The sequence below is a fragment of the Rhea pennata genome, chromosome 3 (assembly GCF_028389875.1).
Source record: "Rhea pennata isolate bPtePen1 chromosome 3, bPtePen1.pri, whole genome shotgun sequence".
NCBI lineage: Eukaryota > Metazoa > Chordata > Aves > Rheiformes > Rheidae > Rhea > Rhea pennata.
The window spans coordinates 58,768,029-58,784,100 of NC_084665.1; the positions used below are offsets into that span (position 1 = coordinate 58,768,029).

General features: G+C 36.6%; 1 protein-coding gene across 1 annotated transcript in view; it reads right to left on the reverse strand.

Annotated features, from left to right (window-relative positions):
- SYNE1 (spectrin repeat containing nuclear envelope protein 1) overlaps positions 1-16,072 on the reverse strand; it is a 308,485-nt gene that overhangs the window by 247,119 nt on the left and 45,294 nt on the right. The window contains exons 2-5 of the mRNA XM_062572395.1: positions 15,324-15,385; positions 6,225-6,320; positions 4,213-4,296; positions 795-887 (exon numbers count right to left, since the gene is read on the reverse strand). Of these exons, the coding sequence (XP_062428379.1) occupies positions 795-887; positions 4,213-4,296; positions 6,225-6,320; positions 15,324-15,385 (335 nt within the window). The remainder of the gene's footprint in view (positions 1-794; positions 888-4,212; positions 4,297-6,224; positions 6,321-15,323; positions 15,386-16,072) is intronic.

Sequence of the window (16,072 nt, forward strand, 5' to 3'; positions counted from 1 at the left end):
TCAATGAGATATAAATTAAATAAAAATGCAAATTCTGAGTAACTTTCCAAAAGAGAAATCTGAACCATTGTGATGTTACACAGGTTGGTGCTCAGGAGAACAGCACCTCTTAGACATATGGAAGCCACGTCATGAGGGAGCCAAAAGGAAAGGGCTCTATCAAAGAGTGCAACAAAAACAGTTGTTTTCTGCAACCGTTGAGCAGTGACTCATTCCGCTAACTCATATAGACAGGATTTAGAAAAACATTTCTTCCTCCCACCCAACTTCATTCACCCAACTCAACACAAGTGAGTTATGATTCAATCCCCTCTCCATTTACATCATTTACAGCTAAATTTTGTCAATGCAAATATACGCATCTCCCAGAGAAATAAGCATATTGACACCCACTGCATGAACATAATTCCTGTCTGACATCAACTGCACTGGAGTCAGGCATAGAGCACAATCACCATCAGTGTTACTAAAGGTACTACTTGTTGCAAGAACCCACAATTCTTTTCCTTTGTTGTTCTATTGTATTCTTCAGAAATGGAAGTGGGAGAATAGATCCCCCCCAAAAAGGAACACCATTCTATGATCAGCCAATCCATTCCAAAGATAAGTATTTAACTTTAGCCAGTGTGAAACACCACTATCATCAACTATTGCCTTATTCAGGATTAGATCATCAGTTATTTACAAAGACACTTAGCTGTCGTAAAGGATTGGACTGACACCAGCTCATATAAAGTGATAATCTGACATTATTTGAACAAACTATATTGAATTATATAAAAAAAATGTTGTACCTGAAAATATAAAATTATGGTCCACACCAAGCCAAGCACAATAGAAGGCCTACCATCAGCAATATCAGTTGAGTTAATGTTGACAAGCTTAATCTATTTAGGAAAGAAAGCATGTGTTACTACCACACACATAAGGAATAATAACAATTATGAAATGGATTTCAAATAGGTTTGATACTTTTAATGCATTTTTTGCAACCAAATAACAAGTCTTGATAAGAAAATGTTGTTGAATGATAGAATTTCACTTTTTGTCCAAGTACAGTTATAGGTAATGGTATTGTAGAAATAATATTTAATTTCAGGTGGAAAAAAGAAGGAAAATTACATAAAACCATTGTACAAACCGGAGATCCTCTGTATATGGACTAGCATGAAAAGCAAAGGGGAAAAGATGATACACACAATAACTTGAAAATGAAAAATGCATTAATTTAATTTCAGAATGTAAGGAAAGGACATTTTAACAACAGCTTACAACGGAATTAACAACTAAAGTAAATTAAATATTACATAACAGATACACATCATAAATTATGCGAGTTGTTCTTGCTATAGTTCTAATAGATGTGGCATGCAAGAGAAAAGTGAGTTCAAGAAGAGATGAGAAACAGGAAAAGGAAAATTATAAAATAAAGATAAGAAAAAAAAGGCCACAGTTATCCAGTAGAGAGCCTTTTATTGTGAAGGATTTTACCATCACCAATAAAGACTCCCTAGTGAAACAAACATGACAGTAATTCTTTAAAAATAGGTAAAGAATATGAAAAACTGAGCTGTCCATGGTTATTACATGCAGTTATTCCACAGAAAGAGATTCCATGAATTCAAATTCCCAAATGTTAATCTATAGTCTGAATGAAGTATTACCCTAAAATAAGCTCATAAGAGAAAAGTCAGTAAAGGAAGAGATAAATAAGAATATGCCATAAAAAAATTAATAAGCAAAAATGCTCAAGGAAATAGAAAGGAACAAAGTACCAAAACATTGGGAAATATGGGGGTCCTAATTCCCTCAGTAAAGCTAAGAGATTCTGCCACCAACCGTGACATAAATCTGAAGGGCTGCTAAAGGGCTCATGCACTGCAAGTTTGCTCATGGAAAAAAAGATGATGGAAGGGCCTTGGAGAATAGATGAAAGAAAAGCACAAGACTGACACTTAGTGACCTGGTTTCTCTCTACAAAACAGAAAGATTGCAGTCTTCTGAATCAGCAGCTAGAAACCCACTACATAATGTCAAGAACAAACTAAAAAAGCCCTGCTGTGCAGGGCTGCAAAGCTAATTCTTTATGGAATTAAAACTCCACAGGTTGCTTGGGAAAAGAGAAGAAATCCTCACTGATTGTATTTCCCATCCCCTCCATCTAGAAAACTGAGAATACTCTAGTAAAATTGATGTCTTGCTTCTCTATCCATCAACAAGGAGAATTTACTATTGCCTAGCTAAAGAAAAACATACCCAGAGCATCATTCTCCCAGCTAGCTCAATCACAACAAAAGCTTTTATTTTTCTTTTTGTAAAAGTAAGGTTTTTTTCACAGATATTACAGATGAAAAGATTTATGAGGTCTCAGCTAAAGCTTTTGATTAGGTCACTGTTCATGGAGACATAACCTATCTAGTCTAGTTATTGTGTTATCTCTGTCTTACACTCTATTGCAATGAATTGAAGGAAATTACTTTAGGAAATTACTTTAACCTGTCATAATCATTACCTATGGGAGGAGCCATTAGTGTTCCAATCACTGTAACTGTGAGAACTATGTACACGTTTGGGCTTCTTCCATAGGTCATTCGTCTTTGCAACAGACACATCCCATGCTTCTCGTATACAAAGGTACCCCTTTTGTGCCACCCTGCCAGTGGTGTGCAGCAGCCTCAGGGGGGAAACTCTCCTGATCCTCTTCCAGCCCCACAGGTGGCAAGGGCTGGCAGTCATCTCCCTTCATTGGCCTCTGAGTGCCAACCAGCAACTGCACTCAGCTCTTGGAAAGGCATCTATTTCCTGAACAGCATCACCACCTCCTCAGGGACAGAAAAGCTGACAAACTGGACAGATACATCTTTTGAGTTGGATTTAGCCCACAGGCCACCAGGTACAGCACATCACTCTGCCTGGCACAATGCATATTTCCAATTGCCTTTACTAGGAAATCTTGCATAATGATGGATATACAATACAAACAAAAATAATTTAAGAAAAATCCAGAAAAAAAGTCTTGGGTATCACAAGCAAAAACCACAGTGCTCCATTGCTGGCAATATATCTTCAGCAGGGAAGATTACTAAGCATGCAGGCAAGCAGGAGCTTTTTGCTCCTCACCCTAGTTTTGTCTTAGACTATACAAACCTTATCAGGAAAGCACCTCTCATTTTGAGTCTTCCACTCTCAGGCTGCATATAACACAGTTTGTATTAACAAACTGTACTACATTAACTGGTAAAATTATGGGCTCCGGCAAAAATGTGTTTTGGGTATATATTTGTCTTTGCTTTAGTTATATATTTCTGAACACAACAAAGTTGGAAAAAATTCTCTTATGACAGATTTATTTCTAAAGGTAACTGATAATCCCATGTAACTGAAAAGCAATTAAGTCAAGATGCCATAGGGTTAGAGAGGCAAAGAATGCCAAAATTCAATGACTCCTGGTGATATGGCATTTTGAAGAAATAAAATACATCAGGTGCTGTGTCCATGTTTAAAATAACAAGGACAAAACACCCTTAGTCTAATTGAAAAAAATGTAAATGTAAGTAACTAAAATACAGAGAGAAAAGTCAGAAATAAAGGTAGAAGTAGATTGCTCTTATTTAGCATTCATATCTAGAACATTTTGAGGGTTTCATTTTTATCTTTTGTTAATTTTCTAAGATGTTTTCTTACCTTTCTAAAATGGCAATAATACTTACTTATTTTTTCCAGAATCAATCCATTGATTGATTAGTGTAAATTCCTGACAAGCTAACAAGGGTCATACTGTTCTAAATTCTTGTGTCTGTACTTCCAGGGAGTAGAGTATTATGAGTATGATCACTAGTGAAGTTCATAAATGCATCCTTTTGCCTATAAATTAATGCCTCTACTCATGATCATCATTCTTAACTTTGCCAAGAAACAGGGAAAGTAACAGGGAAGATAAAGAGTAGAAGAGCACAGAAAAAAAGATTTTCAAAAAAGGAACTCAAAACAAGAAACATTTTATCCTATACACTACTACATACTAGTTTTGGATCTTGACACTGTTGTTTTACATGTTTACAGCAGTTTTTAGATACTGTGTAGAAAATGAGACTGTGTACATAGCATAGGACAATTAGAGCAGGTAGGTGGATAGATATCGTAAATTTAAGGAGGAAAGAAATAAAATAAAGGCAAAAAGGAAAAGTCAGGACTAATTGGTACCAAACCTACCCGTCTTCCTTCCAGGAACTTAAGAGCTGTGCCAATATTGGCAACCCAGTGAATTCTCTTCAGTTGACGTCCCTGTTCACAAGGCTTAAAGAGAAAGAAAAATGCAAGCTCCAATTAGATTTATGCCTATTTGCTGGAAAAAACGAAGTTTCAGATTGTTATAAATGCATATGTACATTTGATAATCTGATTTACATGTACAAATATTCCTTGGAAAAATCAAAGAGGATTTTTGCATACGCCAATATGGAGGACTCGCACGTACAAGGGAAGTAAATGTCACAGTTGTATTACCAACAACTATAGATGCCTTAACGATCTCAGGATTCAAGCTGATAAGTATTTACTATTTGTTTTTATTTCTCCTTAATGTATACATGCCAGAATGTATTAACTTCCTGAATGTTCACAATGTTTGTTGAAGTTTTAAATATCTCTAAATAACCAGTTACAGTCCTCATGATCTCAGAGATGTGTTTCTCCTGTGTAACATAAACTACTTTTATCTTTTCAAATAGATTTGAGATACAGCAACATGCTCACAGGAAAATATTTTTGCCTGCGGAGAACTCAAAGTGGTTGTTATTTTTAAAATTTAATGTGCAATAAAGACATTTTTCCTAGAGAATTTTTAATCAATTCTCTCTAATATGTTACTAGTGATTAAAAACAAATACAAACAATTCCCTCCTAAAAAAATGCTATCACAAATCCCAGCTGAAAAATAATTTTTCTGTAGCTTATGTAGGTTAAAAAAAAGACAGACTTCCTTTAATTAAAATCAAGAATATATCCTGGCCTTCTAACACTTTAAAGTGGAATTTCAAACTACCCCACTGAATCTTATATTTTAATGAAAATATAGAAGTACTTATTACATTTTAAATTCCTGTTCACGGAGTTACAAACAGATACAGCAAAGGTTTGCTACAGAGTCTGAAATTCCTTTTGCAGTTGCTACAAAATATCATATTCTGCTATATATCACCTTTAAATTAACCAGATAGTATTCTGGTTCTGTGATATCTCTTATCTTTCATTAATTAATGTAGGCAGGATACTAGTAATACTGAAATTCCCTGGATTGTAACTGTGTTAATTCTTCTCCTGTTTTACTGCTTATGTTTTACCACAAGAGGGAGACTTTCTTTTTTAGAGGAACAGAAATGGAGAAATTGGTACATTTCAACAGAGTAGAAATAAACTTGAAATCATAGCTTCTTCACCTCCCCTACAATTACTTTCACAGTCTGCATTACTATTTAATTTTGGGTGTCATCTAGAATCAAAACAGAGATTTCATACGAAAAAGGCACAAAAGTGCAACGCTGGCAAATAATCTGAACGTGTAACTTCTGCACTCAACAGCAAGCAGGAGGAGGGACCGCCGCTCTGCTCGTGCAGATGCTGCTACCTGGTCTGTGCGCTGGCTTGGAAAAGCGATTGCCCTGGGCCTAAAACCCGTTCATTTCCCTCCCACATCCCACGCAGCAATAACCCGGCTCCCAGGAGACAGCCTGTTTGCCATGTACACCGCGGCTTCTTTAAACAACGTGTCTGGGAAAAAGTCATTAGGTACCAGCTAAGGTTCTTCACTGCAGCAGAGCACCAGGGCAAACGGATATAACACTCCAATGAAATTTTAGGGACTTACCACTTTCTCAGAGAGAAAGAGGTAAATTAAAAGGCTTTCATTATTTCTTTAAGACACACCAAAGTAATTTGAGTTTTTGACCTTTTTTGTGCACAGTACTAACACCCAGATGAATTACAAAGACTATACAAATAAGCAACTTTTATAAAGTAGTAAGACCAAATTAATAAAAAGCGCATTAAAAATGTCAGTTTCAAATAATCTTTTTATACTGTAACCAGATAGTCCTCTCTGTGAATAAACTCCTTTTTCAATGTAGCAGTCAAGTTTTTAACGGTATTCAAACATATCAGAAATTTATATTCTAGAGAAGTTCTGCAAATAAATATCATATATTCAGAAAGAAGGAAGTTCTTACCAGTTTCTGCCCTGAAAGGACTTCCAAAAGGGCAATTAGCATTACCCCATCTTTGATATCTTCAAACAGATCATTGACCAACATGGGAGGATTGCGCTGAAAAGTGAGAAAATTTCAGATATAGTAATAGCTCACCAGCATTACATCCTTCCCTCCTTTCAGATAGACATTGAGTTTTGGTCTCCTTTGCTATATTTTTAATTTTTTTAATACTTTTTAATATCATTGCATTGTTTAAACATTGTTTTGCCATGTTGTCTAACTACTGAACATCTCTGGCACACTAGATGTTTTCTGCCACTAATGATACAATGGAAAAACCTCCCTAAAAGTAGCGAAGAAACAGTCTGACAACTGCCTCTGAGTTTACAAAATATAAACAACTTATGGATGCAGCATTACAGATATCTTTTAATTTATAAGGATATTTTGCTCAGTGTTAAGAATGCCATTGCAATTTCACTCTTTCAGTCTGAAAAATGAACTGTATGAAGTATAAATGCTTTAAGCAGTAGTGTGGCGCTCTGAGCAACAGTGCCACTATCTCACAGCTGACAGTTGTTTTACTCAGTAGTCACATTTTTTCTCCTCCTTTTCCTCCAGGCCATGCAGTCTTCCAGTGCTAGCTAGTATATTTGCTTCTACTTAAGACATACTGTTTAGCATATGTATTTACATTCACAAACACAACAAGGATAATACTGAAAAAATAATGTAATGGATGATGTTTTAGGAATTTTGAATAACAAGGGCACAACTATCTTCTTAAATGCACATTAGTTTATTGAATTACAGCTATCAGCTGGTCAGTACTTTAATGATCACGAACATTTCTCTTAGCAAAAGAAAGCTGAGAGTGAATTTTGTCCAGCTGAAATGAATGGGGGGAAAAAAAAATCCTGCAGCTTCCATGAGCTTATAAGCATTCAAATATCTACTAATTCACATACTGTTAATGTTCACACCTGCTTATTGACTAAAATGACAATCTTTGCTGCTCTTGAAAAGGTAAAAGTGCTATGCCAAAACAGGATAAATGAAAGCTCCTGTAAAGTTTCTAGTTTCCAAAATACTCTGCCTTCATTGCTCAGTTAGGATTAACAAACATTTCAAAAAAATAAAAAACTTTGATATAACATGAAAAAAAACCCTCCTTTGCTGAAGGAAGACTTTGTCTGAGATTTGACAGGCTCTAACAGCCATGGTAAGAAAATAGTGCATTTTACTGTGAATATAAAATATAGCAATATTGCAAGTAATTACTAGAGTATATTTAATCATAGTTCTTTTTACATTCCTAGCACTGCAATATATAATGAATTGTGTTCATCCACAGCATAACACCAAATAAATCAGCAGAGCAACCAGTCACTACTGATTAATTTGCTCCAGTCTTGCATTACAGGCAGTTGACATAAATACAATTAGTATTTCTCTCACTTTCTGTGTTATTATTTCCCATTTGAAGTTTGAAGTACAAACTTTGTTTTATCAAAATTTATTGCATGATAAATAGCAAAGAATTATTTGCCAAAAGACATGATGATTATAGCAGCCACCCTCCTATTCCAACTTCAGCTGAAGGCCTGGCAAATCTCACCTCCTATCTAGATGCGCCAGCAGTGAGGTTAGTCTCCTAAAGCTCACTCTATAGTAATGAAAAGAGACATTCTTACTGGGGACAATTTAGGATACATTTAGATGGGAGGGTGCGATTTATGGCCACCCTTATATAACCCTGGTCTCCAGAACACCCCTATCAGACCCCTTATCTTTTTGAATGCAGCTCACTACCTAACTTTGGTATCCTTACTTGTAAATCGGTTTCCAGGCCAGAACAAAAGACATTTGGCATCCAGATGCAAACTAAGTCTGGGAAGCACCTCTGGTTTCCACAATGTACAACTTCACACTAGACATCCAACCCCTAATCATCCTCGCAAAGTTCCTGCTCTGAACCACCCTTCACCTGTTGCTCTTCACTGACAGTAGTTATGGAAACTTGGAGACTTGCATCCTAACCTGTTACTTGTGTAAGGCAGCAAAAATACTCTTGAAGACATCATCCAAATAAATTAACTCCTGCAGTACTATCCTTTCTACACAAACACAAAATGTTGAACATATAGCCTGCATAACTTAGAAAACTAGAAGAATTATGAAGAAAGCATTGGAAAAGATGAGAGGCAGCAAAGAAACCACAAAATCACTTACAACAAAGTTAATAAGACTGACTGCTGAGAAGTGAGAAAACGACAATAATTCTCCACAAATCAGCAGACTCAAATTTACTATCTGTTGCTGCTAGGTATGTGTAATTAGTTATAATTACTGCTAGTGTTTAGCAGAACACACTATGTGCCTTAATACCAACAAAATAGGGAACAGAAGGCAGGCAAAACAGTCTTGCCACTGTGTCTCCTATATAAGAATCCTCTAATATTGGAAATCAGTTAATTTTTCACACTGCTTCATCAGCCAAAGTGATTTTGTATAACACATATGTAATATATTACACTATCCTGAAGATTTTAATATGTAATTTCAAGGAGATAAGAATCTCATCATGTTTCATAAACCACTTTTTCTTACTCTGGGCATATGGCATAGATTCTCCCATAAGTTACTCTATTGTTATGATTGTAATTTTTCTCGGAAGTATGGAATGAGTCATCTTTTTAAATGGCAGTCAATGTAGATTCTTCTTTTACATAAGTATCCCATAGATATCAGCTTTATTTCCCACGGCAATACATATGCATGTATATAGAGACCTATATAGAGACCTGTCCTGAGACTAAGAAGTTTATAGACATCTATTTACTGTATATGAACCATTGCATAGGATCATTTATACTGTTTGTTCTTCCAGGCAGACCCTCTACTGAGTCTTCTGTTGGAATGGATAAATAAATACTCCTTGGCTGCGTATGTGATGTTAAGGGAAAGGAAATGAGAATGCAAACATATACATCATGTACTTACTAGCTTCCAGGAAAGAAAGGTTTTCTTAAAATGAATAAATATAAAAAATAAAAAGAGCTGTATTCAGTTATAACCTACTGAATAATTTTTATTCTAGAGAATAAATGGGACTTACCACCTATTCATCCAGTGGCCATAGTGCATTGTCAAAACACCAGCTATAAATCAGTAAAACAAGGGAGTGAAAACCAACTTGAAATTCTATAATCTTGAAAAAATTGAACCTACTCCATTTTGGCTTTGTGCTTATAACTATATAACTCCAGTTGATGCAATCAACTCTAATGACCCTAACACACTATATTTTGAATGTTGGAAAGCCTGTACAAAGAATTAATGAAGTCATTTTTAAACTAGGAAAAAAAAAAGAACATTTAAAAGGCATCTGAAGTAATCTTTTAAAATACTGTAACGTTAAAGGAAAGTTGTCATTTTTTAGGTGCTTGAACAAAATTATTTAAGGAAACTCCGATCACACTCTAAGCAAGCAGACGTTAAATCTCGTCAGGTCTCCACTAAGATTTCAAATGCCTTAGCGTTTTGTTTCAGGTTTTAATTTTAATTTATCCATTCCAATAGGATTTAGCTGCTATTCTCTAAGAAAGCAAAATAGCAAAATAATACTATTGACATTCTATATACTTTGTTGAATGTAGTCTATCAACACTCATTTATATTTGCACTACAGGCAATCTCACAGTGGTTAGTTTACAGTGACTACAACATTTAGGAATAGTCATATCATAAGAGAGGCACACTCCGTACAAGCAAATTCATGAACTCGGTAGGAGGAATCTGAATTAATTAGGAACGATTTTTAAAGGTTAATGAATCAGATTTTCCCATATTAAATATTTATTTAAGTAGCTGCATTTAGACTTGATTACAACTGTGAATTAATAAGGCAATGTTTCGCTTGGACTTCTTCCTTTGTCAAACTGATCCATCTGCTGTAGTGTTCAGGAAATGTCCTAAACAATTTAAAGAACTTCATATCAGTGCATATGAAAAGTATTCAACTAATAAGCCTCAGAAAAAACATACAGTGCTTATTGGCATGGAAAACATGGTCAAATTTTCCCTATCATGCTGTCAAGATTAGCTTAAAGTTTTTCTGTGCCAGTCACTGAGATACTACGAGCCTCTGTTTCCCCACTTGAAAAAAACATAGAATTACTTTTAGTTAATAGATGAAAACTGATGAAGTTCTTGCATGAAGACACAAACACAAATTAACATAGTTTACATCACTGTGCATCATTTTATCTTCCTTACTCCTCTAATCCACTATCTAAATAGGCACTGAAATGAAAAATATTTGAGTAATTGTTATTCTGACTAGATGTAATAATTCACTACTACAACCATTTTTGCCATATTTGCTATAATGTTTCCTTGTATTTTAAACTTGGACTTTGAAAAGATTCCTCTAAATCAGAAGCATACTGAAATTATTTCTACAACTTTGAAAGCTGAGATTGAGAGGAGGTCCAGTTCTGGAACCTTAGGGAAATATGAAAAAATACCATGCAATTTGAAGATTTCAGTGCTCTAGCCCTGCATTGCACATGCATATCTCATTTATTGTCAGTAGGATTGTATAGATTAAACTAGACAGACAGAAGATATATCACATTTATCTGGCAGCTTGGGTTCCAATTTCTACAAGTAGATGGCAAAAAAAAGAGATGACGTCAGGTTGCTGAATCTAACCAGGTTTCCAAATTACAGATTTAGCTAAGGCTGTGGAGACAGGCAGGATGAACTCTCAGATGGACAGGGGAGAAAATGCAGCCTAGAGCTAAAAACTGACCCAAAATGAAGCTGCATTGTATTACCTCTCAGCTATCAGGCTTGCAGCTCTTTCCTCAGCTTTGAGACCTAGTAAGCAGTCAGTGCTCAAGGGATCACACGTCAGCTGTGGTCTTAGAGTAAAAGAGCCAGGATTCACACTAATTTCCTCACTTTTGCCCTGCTTTCAACGCAAGGTAGAGTCTTTGATGGGTCAGAGTACTCCATCCAGGTTCAGTTTGATATGACTTGATAATTTCATGGCCACATGGGTAGTTCACAGTAATGTGATGATAGGTGTTGGGACCCTGAGCGTACTACTAGTCCCTGATTGCCCTGACCAGCCTCACCTGGGACCCCCCAACTCTGCCAAAGGCCCAGGAGCATCATTTCAGTCCAGCCCTCAGTCCTGCCTAAGCTATGTTGTAGGTGTACCTGTCTCTGGCCCTGCCTCCTGCCTGGACTTTTGACCCACGCTGTAGCCTTGTCTCCAGCCCTGTTTCTGGCCCAATCTCCTTTTGCTCCTGGCTGGAGCCTGTGTCTGGACACTGGAGTTGGTTCATCACTAGCAATGTGTAGTGCTGTCAAATGGACCCTGTTACAAGCACCTGGCTCTGCTGCCATGTTCATTCCCTGTAGGACAGTGCCCATTGGGCACTCTTACACTGGGGTCACCCTTAGCTCCTGGCTCATCCTCTCTCATTGAGCAGCCATGCTCCTGCAGCTCTGTGATAATAGGAATGTCACTGCCATGGCTTACTGACTCTCTTGACATCAATAACTTCTTCACAGTAATGGACATTGTGGTCCAGCTCTGTTCGCCAATGTATCCAGCTACACTATTATAGTTCACTTCTTTCACTTCTGAAATGCCTCGCACATGACCATTTATGTGCACAGGACAGATACCTGACACTTTCTTTCATTCTTAATTGTTCATACCCATATTCTCATTCTCAATGTTATAGTTTAGACTATGTAACAACAACTAATTTTATAATCTTCTTCATGGACTTAACATGGACATTGAATCAGTTTCTGTTTCAATTTGAGTATGACTTTCTAGAAGAAAAACATTCTCTAAGATTTTAAAGATTTTCCATGAAAAATCTTTTACTCATAGCAAACCTAGACAAACTATTCCATCCAGCTTTATATTCCCAATTGTTAATTCTTCTTGGTTCTATCCACTACAATCAACTCAAAAACCTCTTCATACCTTACCTATGCCTCAGGCCACTCTACTTTACAGAACCTAACAGCATGCCTTGCTTCCAACAGCACTTTTTCTGTCTTCTTCATTTCAATTTCTTTCACAGCACAATCCTTCACAAGCTCAGAAACTGGTCTTTTAACCCTTCTCTACGCTATTCACCCAACTCAGTTTGAGGAGCAAAACTCAACCTTAGTAGTTCTCCATTTCTCCGCTACCTGTAAGCCCATGTTAGAAATACTACAAAGAAACTCAATCAGCCTATGCCTGGAAAATAAGAATTTCTCCTGCTTGTGAGGTTTCATGCAGTTACTCCCTAGCACTTTTTCAAAAACATTCAAACTCATCATGGATGCAATATTTCTCCAGATAGCCATGATTTTAGAGTTAAAGATAATTTAGTTTTGCTTTTCTAATTTCTTCATGTTACTTTTTCTATAGGAATCTGAAAGGAGACCCTATAGAAGAATACATGTTTGTCAGAGTTTCTTGAAACACATCTCCTTAAATATGAATTTTACTTAAATGCATATGCACAACTTAATTTGTTAGAACATGGGTCTCCAAATTTCTCTGAACTCAGAGAAATACAATTGTTTCTTAACATATATCAAATGTATTTGAAAGAATTTGTGCTCTCCTCTTTTGCCTTTCACATTACAAAGTCATAATAAACCAAGTCCTAGGGTAGAGGAGGGGAGAGCAATGGATGTTGTCTGCCTTGACTTCAGTAAGGCTTTTGACACTGTCTCCCATAACGTCCTCCTAGATAAGCTCAGGAAGTGTGGGTTAGATGAGTGGACAGTGAGTTGGACGGAGAACTGGGTGAAAGGCAGAGCTAGGAGGGTTGTGATCAGTGGCAGAGTCCAGTTGGAGGCAAATCACATGGCCATAACATGGGCCACAACAGGTTCATCATCAGCTACAATTTTGACAGGTGTTCCACTTTTTATAGTGCATGCAGATGAGAACAGAATGAAGACAATTCTGTCTAAAAGTTTGTTATATACCAAGAATTTCTATTTATCACATTTCAAAGGCCTCCAAATACTTTTTAATATTTTTTAAGTGACAAAAATGGCAACAATCTTTTACGAGAATCACAAAATCATGGAATGGTTGAGGTTGGAAGGGACCTGCTCAAGCAGGGTCACCTACAGCACATTAGACAGGATCACGTCCAGGCATGCCTTGAAGATCTCCAGAGAAGGAGATTCCACAACCTCTCTGGACAACCTGTTCCAGTGCTCTGTCACTCTCACAAGAAAGTTCTTCCTACTATTCAGGTGGAACTTCCTGTGGTTCAGTTTGTGCCCGTTGCCTCTAGTCCTGTTGCTTGGCACTACTGAAAAGAGTCCAGCCCCATCCTCTTGACACTCTCTGGTAAGATATTTATGGACATTGATAAGATCCCCTCTCAGTCTTCTCTTCTCCAGGCTAAACAGGCCCAGCTCTCACAGCCGTTCCTCATAGGGCAGATGCTCCAGCCCTCTGATCATCCTCGTAGCCCTACGCTGGACTCTCTCCAGTATCTCCAGTATTCTCTCCAGAATCAAGTATTCTAAAAATCAAATTTCTGGGTTACAATATGATACATGAGTGCAAGAGGAATCTGGTGAATTTCACAGACCCTGTGTTTTTTAGAGCTGCAAAGAACTTGAAAAAATGTTTTTCCACACTTCTCAAAAACATGACAAAGTTTTTAAAACTTAAGCTTCTTTGGAGTCTAGAATCTATAAACTAAATCTGTGCTTCTCCTGCGACAGTGTAACAGTAAATTAGAAATAAAAAAAAAAAGCTCTATATCTGACTTCAGTGAGACAAGCTCATTCACAGCCATCAGTAAAAAGATCCCAGAAACAACTTCCCTGTTAAAGTGTGAATTAACACACACTAATACCATATGGTAGCCCAGGCATCTTAAAATAAAGGTTCTGGCTGATTTAACATCAACTGCTTTGTTGGAATGTATTTGACCAGCTCTGCAGTTTCAAACCTTTAAAGAAATATACATAGAGAACAAGTTAAAAGCTCTATCTGAGTTCTCAAAGCCCAATGGGACTAGTACAGTTTAAGCAGAGTTCACACCTCAATTCAGAGCAAAATATCTTAGCTGAATGGCCACCATGACTTCCTCTGCTTCCACAGAAAATATCAACTGATCATTATTAGTCAATTATATATACACACAGGTATATAAAATATACATATATGTAAAATGCTCAATTATTATTATCAGATATTACTGATTAATTAGAAATGATGAAACACAATTAGGAAATAGAGTAACACCAGATAAAGAGTTCTTTTGCCCTCTGACACGTTTTCATGACCGGCTTCAGGTAAGCACTTTAGCAAGTACTGACTTTCCTTACATCTCAGTTGAAGCAAATGGAACATACGTAGAGTGTTTGTTTTCTGTTGCCCTTTCCACACATTTCAAAGAAAATGGGGAGAGAAGTCTCATTCCCTGTGAGACTCCACAGTCAAGAAGTCCTAAAGATAGACTTATTCTTCAGCTGAATTTTACAATGCCAATGCAGTTCATTTCACAGTAAATTCCTCATTTACATTCCTGAGTAGTGTAAATAAAAATTGTTGTTCTATTATATTTTCTCATTAGATGAAAACACAGAATATAATACAATATGGGCTTCTTGCTTTTATTCTGTTCATTTTTAAGTGCATTGCTCAGCTTTTAAGCAATCTTCATGATTTAAAAAATACTAAGCACAGGATGTCTCTATCAAATGACATAGCCCCTAAAGCAACTTTTATTCAAGTATGTCATATGTAGTAAGACTTATATTTATGCTGCGTAGAAAGCAGCTCTAAATCTTTCCTCTGACTTCAAGAGTAGCTAATGAGCTACTTTCCTGACACTTTGGCAAAGGGAGTTGAGCAGTTGGCTGTAGACCCCACTCACACTGCTGCCACTGCCTAAACCACTATCATACTGAAACATATTCAAGCTCTGTGGTGTACAGATAACATGGGTCAAATTTATGCCATGCTGCTCAGCAAAATCTGCCCTCTTCTACACTCTAGGGCCTGCATTGGTATAGGGAGTAAGGTTTAACTTAAAGATTTTTTTCAAAGCCGTATATTACCTTAGCCAGATGAGTGTTGATCCATTTTGTAAAAGTCCTCTTCTGCACTGACTCTTGCTCATCTGAAAAAAAGAAAGAAAATCAGTTTGATTAGACATTGCTGAACATTGTTTGAGTTACATGATGGAAGAATAATATTCTGTACTGAAAACAAATGCATTCTGCCTTTGCCAGAAATGCCACTGTATTTTCTTGAGACAGTTCCATTGATTTTGCCTGTAACTACCAATGACAAAAACTTTTCATTCTTATATTAATGCTCTGACACTTGACTATTTGAAGAGGTTTATAGCAAAGATCAAGTCTTAATGAATGATTGAAATGTAATCCCCCATTTCAAATCTGAATGCCAAAATTAATTTGATTTCTATATCCATATTATAGCACTGAATAAGGCAGCTAGCTTTACCCAAAGCACTTGGAACTTCTATTGTGTTTTCAATTAGAATTTCAGGTAATCCATGTCTCTGACAGGAAAGTTACTTTTATTTAGAGACTTGGAAAAAACTACCCATAGCATGCATACTTGTTTATAATGCCAAATTAAAGGTTTGAAATTGCATTATCATCCGTGTCTGTCCTCTGAGAGACTCTAAAAGGGAGGAGCCACTAGCTAGTTCAGACAGTTTCTACACTACCTACTTCCTCCCTTAGTCCCATCTCGAAGCACTTGTCTGGATTTAAAGTGAATTTCACTGATTCTCAGATAGTCCCTCAGGGACTGTTGCCAGCTGCATAGGCAAAAATAG